Genomic DNA, 19,921 nt, shown 5'->3' with positions numbered 1-19,921 from the left:
CCTCACCTCCCCCAACTCCCCTCATTCCCCAAAGAAAGAAAGCAGACTGCCTGCGGACTTTTTTTGAAAATAAGACTCAGGCACATTTTCTTTCTTTCTCTTTTATTTATTTCCTTTTCAAAGCAGAGGATGGAGCACGGGGGGCATTATGCGACTTTTGCACCAGAGCAGAGTAGAAGGGGAAGAGAAGAGAGAGTCGAGCAGGTGCTCACACCAAGGAGATGATTATTTATTTATTTGCATGTTTGTTTATTTGCGGGTAAATATCTGTGAATAATTGATGCAACACTAAGCCCAATAATTACTCTGTACCGACATCCGAAGAGAGGCCAGAGATTTGTTTCTTGATATTTGGCGCCAACCAGTGTATGAATGTGTTATTGATTGCAAAAAAAAAAAAAAAAAAAATCCTGGAAAAAGTTCTAGAGAATCGAACAAATCGAAGCTTTAATGGTTCATCTGAGTCTTCAGGAACACAAGTCGTGATCGTTTTATATCCCAGCTCTAGATGGTACAAAATGAAAAAAACAACAGGCGGGGTGTAGGGCTGTAGGAGACATCAGGTTTGGTAATGAGGAGGACCCTCAGCCTGCCTCCGAGCGCTCCCATCCCATCATCCCCTCCGGCATAGATTTGTTGTTTCCAAAGGTACAAACTGCAGGGGAAACTGGGGGTTTTCTACTCATTAAAGGAAACAAGCCTGGAGTTAGTTCAATTACATGAAGTATGCAGGGATGTTGTAAATTTAAAGATTTAAATAGCTTACAAAGTGGCCCCGGGCCCCGTCAGTTAATTTCCTTAATTTATGGATTTTAGCGGAGTATCTTTGTGGAAGTGAAGAACTAGGTCATCCTTAGGAATTGAACAGAGTTTTGGTTTTTCACAACAAATCCAAACATCTGTGTTTCCTGACCAAAAAAAAAAGTTTGTCTCAAACTAAATGTTTCAGTTGAATCCGATGATAGCCTCTTAACATTTGTACTACGTTTTGAAAAGATCAAAAGTCAAAATACAAAGGTCTTTCTCACTGTGTAAATATGTAAATACATGCGGTCGACACAGTGTGTTACTGTATTTCCTAACTCAGAAATGTTCTGTGCGCACGTTTACTTTCACATACAATGAAGTCGTTGTTTAGCGACATATTGTTTCATTCATTCATTAACCATTAGCACAATTTAACGCTTCATTATACACAGAGCCACTGTTTTTACTGCATGGTGAATCAGTCTGATGCATTCAGGTCAGAGTCTGACACTGAAGAGTCAGATGGGCTTTTTCTTCAGTTATGTTTATTATATTGTCATAGTACTGGTTTGCAGCTGCACTGAGCAAATATGTTCTGTATGTACAAATACTACACTGTATGGTTGAGTACACGATCATTTACAGAGCATGGTGTTTTGGTAACTCTGACAATTTGAAGTGCAGTGAAAAAGAAGAATGTCAGAATCATTACACCTCCTAAGATGGAGATAAAGGTCAAAGTGTCAAGACATGTTAAGAAAATGTCAAAAAAAATTGAACTCAATTTTGAACTCGAGTTAAACCTTCAAATATCCACATTTCATTAGATTAGACTCTTCCAAATGTAAACATAAAAACTTGATGGAACATCAAATGTATAATATTATGAATAAAATGAATTACTGCCTTTGGTAAGAGGATAAACACAAGCAAAGTGCACACAACATTTGAGTTGTAACTAACTAAGTTCATTTGGACTTTGCTTGGAAGGAGGAGAAAAATAAATCAAATCAATGATCAAGTATCACTGACTGGAGCTAGAAATATTATTAAAAAGTAAAATTCCCTGTTTCTTAAAGAAGTTCAATCCAGACTAAGGACTGTAGGGATTACTGGAAAGAAGACGGTGCATATCAACTGAACAGACGAGAGAAACATGATTGTTTAAAAAAAAAAAAAAAAAAGGTGCTCGTGTTTAGATAATACACAGAACAAAATCCACATGGTAAAAGATGGGAGTGAGAATTTAATATTATGGGATGTATGGATGAATGACTTCCATATGTAAAGTAAAATGTTCCAAAATGAATTTGTTCAGAGAGAAATCACTTGATGTTCTTTAGGTTAACTGTTTTTGGGAGGCTAAAACATGTTTATCTTCAATTATATCAATTCAAATATATATACGTATGACATACAGTATGTCTAAATATTTTGGGACATGAGGCAGAAAAAGACTTCCAGCAGTGACTTTCTCATGTCATATTGTAAGTTATCTTTCTCATTAGACCTCACTGGATCTTCCAGGACCTTCCACTTCACTTCCAGGAGAATCAGGGCCACAGAACAACCGTGCTTCTTCATACGTGACCTGCTCACTGTGAACACACCGAGGTGAGAAACAGCTGCTGCAATACAGTCACATCCAGCCCTCTGAATGTGAGCACTGGTAAGACTCTCTTTCAAGCATTTCACATCACATCAGCACCCTTCTTTCCCCTCAGGCACGTGGAGAAAGTTTGAGGGGAACATTCAGAACTTGCTTTTACTAATCTGCATGCCTGGTGGAGCCCGGTTGCTGTCAATCGCTCCGTTCTTGCAGCCATTTGACATTCCGCTTGATGTTGGTGTGTGTCTGAGGTGGAGCAGCGACACTTATTGTTCATTATTTCAAAAAGAGGGGGAGGAAAAGAGGGAGAGCGAGGGAGAAATGGAGAAAGAGGGAGAAGGGGATCGAGGGGTAAGAGGGTGTCGGTTTATTAATAGACCGTGTGGTGCTGTGTTGCACACAAACACCTAACAAGCACTGTGAAGAATTGCCTCAAGTGCATAATACCAGCAATTAAGTTTCTGAAATAGCTCTATACAAAGTGAGAGCTTGTGGGATTTTTTTTGAGAGTCAGTTGGAATTGAACAGGTAAAACTGCAGCGCTGGTGTTTCTGTCAAGTGATTCTGAGCTCGTCACTGCTTTGGTCATTTTTCTGGATGTGTAACACATGACCCCAATGACCTTTTAATTACTGGACTGCTGTTACAGTATTGAAATGTGACTGGACACTTAGGAATGTGTTCAAGGACAAAAACAACGATCAAGGTCACAGCGTCAAGATATGTTCTTCTAACGTTCTTCCTTCTTCGTGGTTTACTCCAGTGTTAATAGATGACCAGTTACTCACACACTGACGCACAGCTCCGTCACATTTGCATACTCTGGGTTTCACTGTGTTTGTTTTTCAGTTTAAACAACATCTCCTTGGTCAACTGGTTCTAGACGTGTCTCCTCTGACCAGTAGGTTTTGGTCGTGTTTGAAGGTGTCTCTTGGGCATTTGAGGTTTTGAACCTGTCACCCTATACATTTAATTTCATACTGGACTAATAGAGAAACCCCTGCTACACTGCTGTGGTAACAGGGGTTCCTTAGATCATGTCCTCCTCTTTGAATTCTCTATAAATAGATACATATTTGAGGGGACCATGGTAGTATTAGGTTTAGGAGAAAAAAACAATAAAATACAATAAATATTATGTCAAAAAATGTTTTTGCTTCTTCTTAGAAGAAACAATACATTTACAATACAGGATCAAATGTCATTATTGAAATTATCTGGACGTGTTACGCAAAATAGAAGAAAACGCTTCAACTTTCTCAGCCTGGTAAAAGTCATTAGTTAAGTTTATTTAGAACAAAGAGAACCAGAACTGCTGTTTAAGAAACATTATAATACAGTAATAAAAAAACATCCTTGTTGCTGCCATCATGTGGTCTTAACTTATAATTACAGGACATGTACAAGAAGCACATCAGTACCTTTAAAAGTCTTTAAGACTAGAATCGAGTGAACCTGATGTAAATGAATGAAAAGAAGTCACAGATTTTTGGTGTTTAGGAGTAGATGGAGTTATTATTTCATTTTTTCTATTTTTTAAGGTCCTTACTGCCAAACTTCTATCTTCCTGATGCAATAAGGACTTAAATTCTTTAAAATAGACCATTCTGAAAAGTGTTATTTGGCTCCAGGTCAAGGACAGTCTGAGACAAATCCAGGATCATGCCGTGAATGTGTGAATAGAGGAAAAATGATCGTTTGCTTTTTGTTGCAACGACTATTTGGTTAGCAGTAACAACGTGAACAGTGTGATGTCTCCAATCACATCTGGTATGCATCACATACCATTCCCTCTATTCAGCGTGCCTGGAGGGTGAAGTCCCTGGCACTGCAGAGCAGCCACAGTCCTCATTAGACTGCATGTGTCACCACGGAATCAACCCACAGCCTTGACTTATGCTTTAAATTTAAAAACCTTCATCACAACGCTGTCATCCAACAGATTTTGTCTTCAACGGCTGGAGTTTCTGGTACACGTGGCATCCTCCGGGGTCTTCTCCTGTCGTTGGCCGTGCTGTTGAGAGCAGTTATGGACTCGGACCGAAACTGGAGACTGTGTCCTTTGGTTTTGTGCTGAGATCCCTAACAGCGGCAAGGAGGGACAGGGTTTGATGTGTCTTCTGAAGGCCTGCTGCTGCTTTGTCAACACTGAGAGGCCTTCTGCACTGACACAATATGGAGGCTGAGTGCCTCGGGGTGACCGAGAGGGGAGGGTTGCAGCTGGGGTGGGAGGAAAGGATGGGCCACTGCAGCCTGGTAAAGAAGAGCGACAAGGGGGAGAGAGTGAGAGAGATGGAAAAAGAGGGAGAATGAGAGACGACAAAGGGGTGGGAGAAGGAAGAGTGGAGGGTGGGGAGGGTGGTAGAAAGTGTGTCCAGCACCTGAGGCTAGAGGAGAGAGTGCTCTGTGCAGCAGACTGCCTGTCAGGGACTGAAGCTGCTGGCTGATGACATTTTATGGTCACAATATGCAATCTTACCAACTTTAACTATTGAACAACCAGTTTTTGTGCACTGAACACTGATGTCCCTCTCTTTGTTTTTAGTTGAACAAATCGTGTGGAGTAGTTCATGTCATCATGCTGGCTTTGGGTCTTGTTTTTGAGCAGTAAACAGAGCGGTTGTCAAGTTCTCAAATGAAGATGTGATGTTTATGTTGCGCAAATATGCTTTAAATTACGAGACGTACGGTGAGTGCATTTGAGTCCTGTCGCCTCTACGTCATTGCGGTTGATTCTTTAAGAGGAATTTTTGCATATTTATATTCCAGAACATTTTTTGTTTTTAAACAAACCAATAGTCCTTGGTTGACAGCTTAACGCTTTTTAGGGTGAGGGAGGGTTGGACTGAGTGACAGGCTACACCCTGGGCGCCGGTCCATTGCGGGGTCACATGCCATGTGGACGTAAATAAATATTCAGTTTTCAATTTCAACTGATGAATCCATTTTTGAGTCACTTGGGGAGTTAAGGCAAATCCCAGTTGACAATGGACGAGATTGATTAATCCCTATGGTGATTCATAAGCCAATCACAAGCATTTATACTCACTTTATGATCAATTCTAGAATCATAACACTACTACTAATGCCATTACTACTGCTTTTTAATACTGCTTCTACACTGTATCTGAAGTCAGGTAGCAGCCTCAGCAGAGAAGCCCAGACCGCCCTCTCCTCGGCCACTCCGTCCTGCTCTTCCAGGGGAGACCTGAGGCATTCAGGTCAGCCTAGAGACATAGTCCCTCTAGCATGTCCTGGGTCTCCACTGGGCTTTTCAGAGTCTCCAGGGAAGACCCACCCCAGGGCCTAACTCCAGGGGAGGGGTCCTGCACCTGTTTATCTTGGGCAAACCCACCAGGAGGCATACAGCTCTGGAATACGTATATTATAGTTCCTAGAACAATTGGGACAAATGACAATAAGACACAAATCAAGGAATAGGTGAGAATCGTGGTGATCTGTTATTCCTTCAAATTAGAAGGAACCACATCCTCCACTGGTCATTTGCTGTCCTAATTACAGTACTATATTTTCCAGAGCTTTATGTTTTATGGGGTGGGTCTACATCCACGAGGGATGACGGTCTATAGAGGCTCTCTGGGCCTCTCTTTCCATAAAAATAAAAATAATAATAATAACTCTCTTTTTATAAAAATAAAAATAATAATAATAAAGCGTTTCTTTCCATAAAAGTAAAAATAATAATAATAAAGCGTGATTCTCCTGTTTTGTGCAGTGAATTGTATAAATGTTCTTGCCATCCACCAGAGGGTGAATAGATCCACAGTCGGGAGAACGCCAGAGGCACAGATTTCTTCCAGGCTACTGCCACAGGCTGTGAAGACATGAGCTGCCTGCAAACACATTTTCTTTCACCAACACTTCGAGTTTAATGGCCGTAAGTAACGCAGGAATAAATATGTGTATGTGGCCCTAGTGTTGCTGTCCTTGTGTCTCAGCTCTGACCCCATCCTGTCAGATTATGCCTTTGTATGTAGGGCATTGATGACTTTTGATTTGGTTTGGGGTTTTTTTTTCCAGTGACCAAACTGACAATAAATATGAAGACAAGTTTATTTATGAAATCATCACTTTAATATAGAAGGAACTACACAGACACATACACATACATCCAGTAATTAGCATCTAACTTACAATACGTTACCATCGTATCTTTTGCTAATCGAGAGAACACGTCGATCAGTTGTCCAATCAGCTCCCAGTGAGATATTTGAATCTCAAGTCACTGCACAAATCATCTGCTCCAGCAGCCTCTCAAGTTTTACCTTTTAAGCATCCGTTAAATTTCTATGGGTCTCATATTTTTAAGCGCAAAATATATCTTCAGGAAACTTTTTAATTACAATATTTGGACACTCTTAGTTGACCATAAATTCATGAACTCATTCATGAGTAAAGATGTAGTATCAGACGTAGTTGCTACCATTTAATTTACACTTGTTATAATTGTTGTGGATTTAAACACTTAAATAACAAAACATTTAATCAACATTTGGTTTTCTGTTGCTAGTGCTAGTTTAAACTGGATCGTGTAATTAAAATAATACAGAGCTCTTGACGCTTTTTTGTCATGTTTCAAAATGAAGTGCAGTAAGTCGGTGTGGTACACCTGCCTTCTGCCAAGCAGCCATAGAGCCTCAGCCAGCCTACAGGCACTCCTAGATAACTCCTGTCTGATTAGCTCCTTAGGAGGACATTGTTCCAAAAGCAATTCACTCGACTCCCAGTATTAATTTAGTCCCACGAGAGAGGCCCATCCATCCTAGGTGGGACGGGCCCTGCTCGGGGCCTACCCTACGGCCTGCTAATAGCACGGCACCTCCTGGCCTGTCACTATAAGTGATAGTCTCTGCAAGTTTGTTGCCTAGTTGTGTATTTCACCCATCAGGCAGTGCACCTTCCTCACCCCTTCTTCTTTTTCTTCCTCCCTGTCAATGGCAGTTCAGGGCAGGTGTCTTCTCTGTCACTCCCATCATTCATGCTGCTTGACGGAGGTGAGACACATTTCAGAACACGACGGGAGCAGAAGGTGATTCATGGAAAACTCACCTCTCCTCGAAAATGAGTGGCCAAAAGTAGGCTGGCTTCTTGGGTGATTGTGTTAGAGGTGGATGAAGTTAAGAAGGTGGTTAACACGGGTCGATCCCATAGTAATGTGCGGCAAATACACTGTTGTTCACACTGACATTTAATTCTGGATTCACTGCACAATCGTTTTGTTCACATTCAGAAATGTGATCAATATAACGAAACTTAAGTTGATATCTGGGGGATTTTCATCCAATATCGATGGCAATGTAAGCAACATATAAAGAATGGCCATCATGAAGAAACATTGTTTCTCTTTTTGCTCAAGAAAAAGACTCATACAAGTGACATGTCTAGTGACTGACTACAGCGACATATTATAAATGCACCCAATCTGGAGTCGCTTATAAAATACTAGATTCAGTATATCAGCTAGTACTAAGATTTGTAACAAATTGTAGTTTTTATATTCATCACTGCAGCTTGTATGAAACCGTGACTGGTCTTCTTTGCACGATCTTACTTTGGAACATTGGTACGTTTGTCTTGTTAGATGATTTTTTTTACCCTCTTAAAGCCACTAGAAGACATGTGTGTAGTTCCTCATACACAAACTGATTTTGGGTGATAATGTATGTGGTTCCTCATACACAAACTGATTTTGGGTTAGGGTTATGTTAGGGTTACCTTCCAAATATTGTGCATTTTAAACATTTGATTAAGGGCTACTTGATTACTGAATTAACATGAATTATGTGTTTAGATTATTATGTTTTCCTTGATGTTAAATGTAAAATGTAAAATTATCCTGACCAGGACCTTCTTGCAAAAACGATTCTGAATCTCTAAGGGATCATTCCTGGTAAAATAAAGGTGTTATAGGAAAAATAAAACAGTGAACACTACCTTCTCTGCTCGCTAATCATCATCACCATCTTCAGCCGTTGCTGCCCGCGAAACATCAGCGTCATCGTCTCCACCTGCGTCTCCCAGCTGCCGCTGATTAGCTGCCGGGTATATAAGCCCCGCTCACGCTGAACGCAGTGTCAGACCGTCTTGTGTGTTACTCATGTATGAACGCCAGCTCTTGTTGAATTGTATTTCTGCTCGAATTGTACTTTGTATGTTTTTTGTTCGTTTTTCGTTCCCAAGTCTGTTGTCATTCTGACGGTGCGCTACGGCGAACACGCCGCCGCTCCGTTAGCTAGCGGTTAGCTAGCAAAAAAAAAAACATTATCGTACATCCATAACGCCAGCAACTACCACCGCAGTCTTGTTTCGCCACAAATTATATAGGGAATCCCCGTCACCCCGACACGTCTGCCCTGCTCATTGGGAAACCCCTGTCTTTTTAGGGACCGTCATCCAGTTACTGTATTTTATCCATGTTAAAGACTCGTTTGTTTTGTATCTGATGTATTGTACTGCAGTTTGGTCCTTGGGTAGTGTTGTGGTCAGTGCGATCTGGTCATGACAGAAATCGACTCAAGACCAGATTGAGAGTGAATCTTAGTCCGTCCTTCCTAGAGAACAACACTACTACTATTACTACCACCACCACTATTACTACTACCACCACTACTACTACTACTACCCCTTGAGCTCTTTTTAAACAGTAGATGAGGGCAGTAGAGTGCAGTTTGGTTTACTGAGGTAGAACTAGGTGTCATCTGAGAAACAGTGGATCTAAATGTTGTGTTTATGGGAGGTATTGTTGTGGGAGAATCTGGTAGCTGAAGAAAAGCAGGGGCCCCAGGACAGAGCCCTGTTGTACACCTGTGGTAACAGGCCTCAGGGTTTGACTTTAAACAGTTTGAGAGGAGTGTGTGTTTTGACAATCAAAGTCTATGGATGAGAATGTAGTGAGATATTATGCCAGCTGGTGCTTGTGAGTAACTCTGTGGCTCTCACTGACTCAGGCTCTAATACTACTGTAATAACTACACTACAATTTGGAGTGTGATGTCATGCTATTTTTGTAATTTTCCTGCCAAAAGACTTAGCCATGTTTGTTTAAACATCGGAAGCCTCCATATGCCTACGTAGACAACAGGGTTGAAGTCTGACATCAATGTCTTGAGCAGAGTCTTACTGGATGGCTGTATCTTAATAGTGTTTGTTTTTTTTGGACTCTTTTTATACTCTTTGTTGTTTAACGGTACTCTTTTTATACTCTTTGTTGTTTAACATGTAGTGTACCATATTTTCTGGACTATAGGTCGCTCTGGAGTATAAGTCGCACCACTGCTCTCTAGCGCCTGTCATTGTGAAAATAACGAACATATACATTTTCAGTGGTACACGAGTAGCAGATACTAGTACATAAGCCTAGCGTTCCTTTTTGTGGCTGTCAGTGTGAAAATAACAAACGCGTGCAATTATATATTTCAATATATGTCACACCTGAGTATAAGTCGCAAACCCAGCCAAAAGATGAGAAAACTGTGACTTATAGTCCAGAGACTATGGTAATGTTTAAACAAAGAGTGGTTCATGTTGCATTGAACTAGAGAATATCCTCAGTACCACAATATGGGACACAGACCACATATTTTGTTCGTGAGCTGGAGCCCATTTGATGAAGTCAAATAGAAAGACCATCATTTCTGTATCCTGTCCATTAGCATCAACAGGCAGATGTTACTCTAAAAGTTTAATGTTTCTTATCATTAAAAATAAATCCACAGCTCACTGTCATTGGAGGTGTAGAAACGGCCTGAATGTTTCATTTATTTTCTACAGCTCATGTCAAACTGTGAGACCGGCTTCAAGGTTAAAGAACCGTCCTACTCGTAACAACAGCAGCGGCAACAGCCTGAGTGACTGACTTTAAAACGGATTCTTTGTTTATTGATTTCAGTTCATCAAGAACGCTGCATAATTCATGTCACTGCCAGTTTATAGCTGAGGTTGGTGACGTGCTCCAGGTTTTATGGCTGTTTAAGTGTCGAACCAGAAACACGGCGGAGAGAGAGAGAATAAAAGTATTTACTACTGTTCTCAAGACTTTTGAGTGTTGCTACTAATACTATGTGAGACAGCATAGAAGCTGTGAGGTGGTTCGTGGTATTCTAGGTGTAGTACTGCCCTCATGTGGTAATATACTGTATGTGACTACAATATCTGGGATACAGCAGTTGAGAGCTGTGTTATACAGTCGTTCAGTTTAATAAACCCCATTCACGAAGCTGGATTGTTGTGTCAAAGCTTCACATTACATTCATCATTTCAAGTTCCACAGGTGGCGCTAAAGCTACACCTGACAAAATGTTCCATGAAAATCTTCACACATGTGAGGGGAAACGAAACAAATAATCTTTTATTTATTTGTTGTTGTTTTTTTTCAGATAATATTGATGCTGTCAAACATTTTGTCAGAAAACAGAGTTTTATTTAAAGAACACGGTTCAGGCAGGTTAAACAAGTGAGAATTTGGGGAGGGGTGTTCCCCCTCAACAGCACTCCTAATTGGAGAGTCCTTGTAAAATAATTTCCCACCTGTCCCCCTTGTTTTGGTTGATTAATAACAAAGCCCCGGCAGATCATTTTAATGAGCTTTGTGTCTGTTGTTTGTTGTGATGTTTTGTCAGAACAAAACGCGAGATTTACCCAGACATGAATGACAGTCAGAGAAAATGAGTATCTGACGTTTGTCAACATGTTTTCTGGATCTCAGAGAAAAAGAAACATTGATTTAAAAGACTTTCAGACTTTCAGAATTAATTGATTTATCTACTGTTCCTGACTTAAGATTGCATGAGTCTGAGGATTAATTGATTTATCTACTGTTCCTGACATGGATTATGTTTGTGCAGTAGTCCACTTCTGCCACATGGTGGCCACTTGTTGAACAACTCTAGGGTTCTGACCTTTATGTTGAACACAAATCCCTGTTCCTCTGGAATCTTTGACATCTGATTATTTTTTTCTTTTTCTTCTTTCAAATCATAACAGATTCAAGGAAAATCTCCTCTAACTAACGGTTAGCTTCTCTTGCCTTACAGCAAGAACACGTCACTGGTTTGATCCCTGGTCTTTCCGTGTGGGTTCTCTTCCCATTTTTGCGTGAGTTACTCAACTTTTCCCACCCAGAATGACCATAGATATGAATGTGACCTTGAATTTAAGTGCCTCGAAAGTTGTCGTATGAAGTTGTGGAAGATGAATGTAACTGAAGACCAGAGACAGTTTAATTCTAAACCAAAGACGTTACCAGATCTAAACTTACCAAATGGAAAACTGTGACTCAGGTCATGAGTCACTGAGTGATTATTTTCCAGAGTAAAGAGCCTAAACACCAACATTCATACTGTACCAGCTGTTTTTGAGTTGTTATTTGACAACCTCTACATCTGTATCGTGTGCTCCTCCTAATGCTGTGACTAAAACTGCTGTGATAACAGTAGGTTTTCCTGACTTTGTGTTATAATTCAACCTCTGTTGTTGTCACCACAGAGTTTGTGTGACTGAGTGGTGTGAGTCACTGTACCCTCTCTCTCTCTCTCTCTCTCTCTCTCCCTCTGTAAATGTTTGCTGGATAGAGGCCCGTCATCAGAGAGTCAGCAGAAACCTGTCATCCACCGAGCTAATGCTAGCTTGAAGGCAAACATGAGGATAAATGGAGGGACTTATACTAATAATACTTGAAAAATGGAGCAAAATTCTCATTTTTACAGACCTCCAAACCAAAGCAAGGTTGTTTATCACTGGGGGGGTGGGGTGGGGGGGGGGTGTTTGGTTGCCTCCCTTGCATGTCTGCTCTGGGCCCTAGAGCTGTTTTAGCTGCACAAGCACGTTCTCTTCAAAGCATGTCAAGATTTTCCACGCACACTAATGAAGTAAATGGATGGCTTTTGTTTTCTCCACAGTTTAAACTTCCCCCAAAGTGCTCTCATGACTTATACACGAGCTGCTGCGGAAATCAGCCCAGAGCGTTTCGTCAAATTTCTGACTCCAAAAGAGTGATCAACTTGTGCTGCAGTAATCATCTGTCTGTCGCACACTCTCTCTCACACACACAAACTAAATAGAAACAATTTGTCTTAATTTGTCATTACATAAAGCGTTGGTTCCCAAACTTTGTCTGCAGCGCCCCCTTTTGTGGATAGAACCATTGTCCACAACCCCTTGAAAAGATAAATTCACAGGTTTTGGTTTGAAACTACACGGTTCTATCTAGCTTAGTAAAGTCTATCTATCTGAAAAGCTTTGACTAAATTTCTTGTGTTGTCTTGTTTTGTGTTGCAACAAAGTTGTTTGCAACTTCTTCTGGATGAATATGATTCAAATATATTTTTACCATAAACTAAATCTGACTATATTTACATATATAACCTGGTTTTAGTATTATTGTTGATGTGTCCAGCCCGTTGTGTTTGTACACAATTCCTCGTGAAGTTTCTCTTCGACTCTTCTGTTAAATGCATGTAAACGCTTTCATGAATCGAGAACGTATTTGAGCAGGAAGTCGACGCTTCATTAAACCGCAGTGGAATTGCCATCTGCTCGGCCTGTTTTCTCTGCAGCTGTTTTATTCTACAAAGATCATTTCTGTTCTGGTTTCTGTGCAGTCAAATGTTCTTCAGATTTTTTTTTCTTTCTCTGAAATAATGCATGTCAACATCTGTGAGACGGATGGGCAGACAATTGGTCCTCGTGCCGAAGCGTCTCACGTCTCAACAAACCAATTTGTTCTGTGATTTATTTCCATTGTGTCAATAGAACAGGTGGCCGCCGCCGTCTTTCTCCAATTTGTTGTTTGAGCAGATTGACAGAACGGTCACACAGTAAAGGAGAAAATAACACGCAAAAACATTTAAATAAAATTAAATCACTGTATGTTGTCATATTCCTGGAATAACATCAACCTCAACAGCCTACAATCTTTACTTTATACTTTTTTGGTAACCCTGAGCTGTTTTGTTTTTCTAAATAAATCAAATGTCACACTTTTTGGTAACCTTGAGCTGTTTTGTTTTTCTAAATAAATCATAGTATTATTTCTGTCACACTACAGTTCATGTCTCATTGTAAGTCAACGTATAGAGTGAAATGAAATGTGAAGCAGCATTTGGTAGTTTCTCAAATGAAGCACTAAAGATGGGCAGTAAATGTCGGACGTCGTGGTTTTAATGCGAACGTTAAATTGCTAATCGTAGTTTGGGATTTGTAATTAAGGAGGTAAAAAAAACCAAGCGTTTTTAGTGGCTGTTACCTTAAACTGTCTGACCAATAAGGTAATAACCATGAGATCAGTGCAAAGCTCAGAATGATACACCAACAAATGTAACACACACACAGTGGAAATGGTAAAGACAGTTTATTTAGTAGACACTCAGTCAGAAACAACAGACCACCTGAAGAAGAAATCTTCCTGAAACACACCATAAAATTGGCAGTGTAAAATAAGGCAAAGGGCTTGAGATTATGCTTGACACACTTTTGCACCATTTATAAGTAGTTATACATTCACTTGTTACTGTATTTATGCTTCTGTGTTTACACAGTATTTGCCAAAGCAATACTCATTGTAGCCTAGTAGCTGATCCGGCCAGACGTTAAATATGCTCTGACCGCAGCCTTAACAATTTTGGAACTGCAAAAGCCGACGCACTATACTGACTTAGATTTACACAATTATCAATCACCAGACATCTCCATTATAGTGTGTGTAATAATTTAAATCATATAAATTTCCCTTTACCCATAAGCAAAGAATAATAATAAAATATCATGTCACATAAAAACACGTATTCATTTGTAAAGTGTAGCTAAGTCGCGATTGTTTCACTTTAGACAAGACACGGTTAATGAGTCGCGGTCGAAATCATCTTTTCAGGATCTACTTATTTGTCAACTCATGGTGTAAATTTGATTTTTTTTTTTTTTTTTTTTCAATCTCAAATTCATACCAATTGCACTCAATAAAATCCGTGATGATTTTGACCAAAGACTTGATTAAATGTACCTTGAGTTTTCTCTCCTCCAGTGTAACATACTGTACCACATATATTTATATATATATTCTGTCGGTGTGAATCTATGTGTCGATGGAATCATGTTGAAAACTCGCTAAAGCGCGTTGATTTGACCTCAAACGGGGCGGGAACAGATGCTTCATTCAACAACGTTGGCGGCCCGTGACATAAACATCGTGTTTGGTCACAGTGTGGTCTGATGTGCAACAAGAACAAAACAAAAAAAAAGATACGATTTTGGATATGTGGAAAAATAGATTGTATCTCAAAAGTGCATCATTTTCTATATAGATATATGTATATATGCGTCAATACAGTATATATGTCAACACGTGTCCATATATATGTATGCATATATATTTCCGTAGATAAATTTCTCTAGGGTCTGTGACAGATTTGGTCATTCGGTATTTTTGTTTTTTGGGAAGTTGTCGTTAAGTAAAGGTAGGAATTTTGACACTTTAACAAACAAATAATTACCAACATGTACAACTTTGATTTCCTCTCATGTCATAAACCAGTGACAATCTGGTTTATCATCACTTGTCGTAAGTCGAGTACATGTATTTTAGAGTTCCCGTTGTGTCATTACTTCATAATTTTTATTTTGTGATTTGCAAATTAAGCAAAAAAAAAGCAGTTAATCCAAATGTTTGGTTTTGGTCAAATATCGACACTTTAACAGACCTCGGTGTGAAAACCTCGATGGAACTTTTATCCCATATAATCTTCAAACTGCAAAAAACGATTAACTGTATTTTACAGAGGAATAAAACCACGGGTGATTAGAATGTCATGAATAATTCAGATATAAAATGATAAATTGTTTTTCTCCTATTTCCTGCTAATTTCTCACCTCGTTACAAACACACCGAAACACAGACAAACGTGAGTGGTTTTGGCTATAATTGAATGTTTTAAACAACCAGGTGGAATGCAGCTGTTTTGTACAGGGTTTTCTGTGACTCCATCAGTACCCAACAGAACTGGGCTCATTTAATATTTAAGAGCTCATTTCCAAAATTTCACATATCCATTTTTTATTATAAAACGTTTGGAGATTTTAAAGATTAAAATTCACTGATTTATTTATGAATCTGTGTGGCTTCAAATCTGCATTTTTAAATATTTATTTATTTATTGTTTTTCCACACTGTCGTCAGTTTCTGGGTATTTTCTTTTCTTCTTTTTTTTTCATTTTTTTTTCATTTTTGGAAATCAACTCTTCAGATAGAAAACACGATAGTAGTGTCACTGAAACAACAAAGAGTGGCATCAAAAAGGAAACCGACATCATCTCCACAGAGAAGCATAATAGAAATACATAGAACTATATAAATATATATACACAATCATCTGAATGCCCATTGTACAATTTTACACAGTAGTGGGAGGAAAGCGTGTGTGTGTGTGTGTGTGTGTGTATAGTAGAGAAGAACCGATGTCAAAGAAGGAGAGTGTCATCTCAGAGTTAATGTGAAGGTAGACGCCAAGTCGCTCTTCATCTTCTTCTTCTTCTTCTTCTCCGAGTATCCCAACGTCGTTAAGTAGAGGTTTTTAATTGTCCAGAGGAAAAACGAACAGCGTACAGTGACATAGTAAAGTGTTATTATGAAAATACATTGGCAACGATGCAAAGTACCCTGCAAGTCCTGCATATGACAACCCAAGGAATACTCGTAGTAGAGTGGGTCTGAGTGGAGCGCGACCCGACCGGAGATATAGTCCGATGTACAAAAATGCTACAGTAGATGCACAAAGCTTTTACGTGGTCACTGCTTTACATGTTCTTCTGTGTCTGTGCTGTGTCAGCGCCATAACGCTCTGTACAAGTCAAAACATAAATGCGGACAATTAAAAAAAAAAAAACCCGTCAAACATCCACACCAAAAACAAACCTTCATGAATCGAACAACTTCAACTTCACCTTGGAATGAAACCCTAACCCTACTGTATGTTTGGCACCTGTGGTGAGTTTGTCCATTAATAAACACATTAGCAAAGGTCGTCTGGCTGACAGGGAATTGTGTATATTTAAAGCCTACTGATTACAAGAATGACCTCGCCAAAAACCACAACATTAACTCTTCTACCCCACCGATAAACTATTGTTACTTCAACTTTTGATTTAAAACAGGAACATTGTGTTAAAATTAATCAAAAGCAGCATTAAAAAAAACCAAATCATAATATACAGTATTTGGACTCACCCATATTTACGTAGACCCACGTTTATGTGGGCAATGATAAAAGACGTTACGATTACCACCACGAGTGCAGCGTCTTTTCAACGTGACCTTCGAGGATGTTGGAGGCGACATCCTCAGAAGGTCGTGACAAAATCCAAGCCACAAAAAAAAAAAAAACCTAGGAGCTTCACTGTCTGCTGGTTTTTTCAGCAACACTGGACACATATATGAACCAAACACAAGTCCATCAGACCTTGAGGAGTAAATAGCTAGAAAGACTGACGGACTCCATTCAAAGATTTGTGATTAAGATGTTAGATGTCGTGGAATGTAACTGTGACGTAAAGTCTTCAAAGAAGTCGTTTAGTTTATATCTTTGAAAGGCTTGGAGTAGTTAAACATCTGGTAGTCCCTGAAGTAGAAGTCAAAGACTCTCTGTCTCTGCTCCAGGTTGACCTGTTGGAAGTAGGTCTCTGTAATACTTGCAGAAGTCTTCACGTCCTTCGGGTTCCTGTCTTTGAACGTAGGCATCCTCAAGTCATTTGGCGCTCCGATCAATCGCAGCAGAAAGTTGGACTCGTCCTCCATGTTTTCGAACTTGCCAATGAAGTCATAGTCCACAAGACAAGGGTGGCAGAGATTGTTGACGGGATTCCAGTGGATGTCCATTCCCACCGGGCGGGAGACGTCCAACAAATACTGGACAAATTCATTAAAAGTGACCCCGTCCCCTGTTTTGAGGGCATGCTCAGATGGGTTCTGTCTGTACTTGCGGATGATGGGTTTCCCAAACAAGTTATGGTAGTAGGAGTTAGGATTTTCGAGCTTGTCCCTGTAGGCCGACACCATCCTCTCCATGGGTTCTCTGACAAACAGGACTTTGGTGTAGGTCCTCAGACGGTGCATTATGCCCTGCAGGTCGTAGTAGTTCAGCTTCAGCAGGTTGTTGGCGTAGTGGGCCGTGTCGTGGTTGATCTTCTCGATGTTTTTGGCTTTGCCGGCCAGCACCATCAGCGTCCTCTTCCAGTTGGAGCAGCCCGCCTTGGGAACCTCACAGTACATCAGCTTGTATTTATCAACCACAAAGATCTGCGACACTTGCGCACTTGTGACGGTGTTGGAGATGTTGCTTTTGTACATGGCACATATCTCTCCCATCAGATTCTTGCGATCTCTCAGAATTTTGCCCAGCTCTATCCAGCTTTCGGGTACATTAATTCCCGGTGTTGTTGAGGACGAAGAAGCGGCTACGGTGTTGTTAGTGTGGCTGAGGGGGGGGCTTGTTTTCAGTAGTTTCCGTTGTCTGTTAGCAGTAATGAGAGAGCCTGTCTCCTGCTCCTGAGACAGCGAGGGCAGTGGATCTGGACTCAGTGGAAGCTTGACCGGACTGACCAGACTGGACAGGGCCATTTCTGTAGGCGGGTCCTTCATGACCTGTGAGACAGTGACAGCACAGGTATAAGAAACACTGGCAAACAATGTTTAGACCGAAATAGATATGTTTCGTTTTCAGTACCCACACAATCCACTTGGTGGTGCTATTTCACTGTTGCTCTCAAAAAAAAAAACTCTGACTTGCCAAGCAAATGTCACATATTGCCCAGCTCCATTCGTGACCTATAACCAATAGACTGAGCTGCAACACAATAACAACGTCTTCTCAACACTAAATGGCCAATCTGATGGGAACCGTCTTCTCCTTGATTACCACCAGATGTTGCTGCGGGCCATCATCCATTTTAATGTTTGATTTCAATTAAATCCTGTAATGGAATCGTAAAGCCAATGGGGTGGACGCGTAATTCTAAATTAACTATGTCAAGGTGACGAGACCACCATGAATCTTGGCCCGTCCCAACTTTTGACACAAACTGCCGTTTCCCTTCGTTTGCAGCGAGGAGTTTCTCTACGCTTGATTGGTGCAAGGCAAAAATTCAAGATTCCTCATAATTGGACAAAAATATTGAAAATGAACAACAGAGTGTACTCTAGTTATATTAAAAACCTTTAACTTTGGTGACACGGCAATGAATTCTAGAATGTTATTACTTTTCTAGTCTGGTTATTTTGAAGGGTAAATTATAAAACTATAAATAATCCTGTAGACTCTGTTGTTGTCATAACAATGACTTGTCAGTCAAAACACAGTCTAAACCGTGGGTCAAACAGGTTTATTATTTATTGAACTGTCGATGCCACGATGCGATCATAAATACAACGGGCGATCTGTGTTTTTAGTTTCAACTTGGTTAGAATTGGTATTCAAGAAAGAAGAATCGTAAATTCCTCGCCTTGCACAGGATTCGACCGCTGCATTTTACCCAATAAGTAAACACTGAAAATAGATATTAATTTTAAGACAACCAAACACATGATCTTGTGGGCCAAATAAAATGATCTTGTGGACCAAATGCGGCCCACGGGCCTTGAGTTGGACATACCTGCTCTAAAGTCATTGAAATATGTTTTTATTGAATTCTAAACCAATTAGACGTGATTCAGCTACGTGAACGTCTTTGTTGTGTACATTCCCACTTAAATTCAGTTCAATCGACTGCGTTGACTCACTGAGGTTCCAGTGATTGACAGCCGGCTGTGAGGTCGCCTCGCTCTACACACAGATGCTTTCAGACGTGCTGAGAGCTATATGGCCAATGATCTTTTTTTTTTTTTATGAGTGGTAGGAGCTGTATATATGTGTTTAATGAGTGGTAGGATATGTGTTTTAGTTATAAAAAAAAACAAACAAACAAGTGAACAAACGCGTACCTCTGTCTGCTGCTCCTGTGGTGTGATCAGGAATGTTGTACCTGAAGAGGGAGAAAATGAAACAAAGAGGGAAAATTAGCACTTAAGAAAAGTACATACATTTTGTCTTTATGTTGCCTTTGGTGCTTTCGATGCATCAGTGACTCCATTAGTTGAACAATTCCTACATACACACACACACACAAAAAAACACTTAGGGTGTCAGCTGTTGAAACGACCTTCGTTTGAATATTTCACAAATACCAGGTGGATGGCTGTAATGGTGGTATGAAATACCAGTGAGTGAGTTCTGAGGGCAGGTGGGTGTAAGGAGGGAAGAGAGAAAGAAAACAGATGTAGAAGATGGACGGAAATGAGGGAAGGACAAAGGGAAAAATTGAGGAGAAATGACATGGTTTTATTGTCAAATTTAATTAGAATTGTAAAGGAAATGGTGACGAAAGGAAACCAGCAGTAAGGAAAGGAGGAAACGAAAGGAAGGAAATGGAGGAAGGAAATAAAGTTGGTAATAAAAATGTAGGTGTGTGTGTGTGTGTGTGTGTGCAGCTGGACAGACAACAGCTTTAGTCTCCTGTCTCCTG

General features: G+C 40.1%; 1 protein-coding gene across 1 annotated transcript in view; it reads right to left on the bottom strand.

Annotated features, from left to right (window-relative positions):
- Positions 1–14,279: 14,279 nt before the first annotated feature.
- The window catches only part of chst8 (carbohydrate (N-acetylgalactosamine 4-0) sulfotransferase 8), a 108,925-nt gene continuing 103,283 nt past the window's right edge, over positions 14,280–19,921 (bottom strand). Inside the window, exons 3-4 of the mRNA XM_008310874.3 lie at positions 19,341–19,381; positions 14,280–18,005 (exon numbers count right to left, since the gene is read on the bottom strand). Of these exons, the coding sequence (XP_008309096.1) occupies positions 16,935–18,005; positions 19,341–19,381 (1,112 nt within the window). The 3' untranslated portion in view covers positions 14,280–16,934. The remainder of the gene's footprint in view (positions 18,006–19,340; positions 19,382–19,921) is intronic.

Source organism: Cynoglossus semilaevis, chromosome 5, assembly GCF_000523025.1.
Source record: "Cynoglossus semilaevis isolate Cse_v1.0 chromosome 5, Cse_v1.0, whole genome shotgun sequence".
NCBI lineage: Eukaryota > Metazoa > Chordata > Actinopteri > Pleuronectiformes > Cynoglossidae > Cynoglossus > Cynoglossus semilaevis.
Note: the sequence above shows the minus strand (reverse complement) of the source record. Positions and strands in the feature narration are given on the sequence as shown.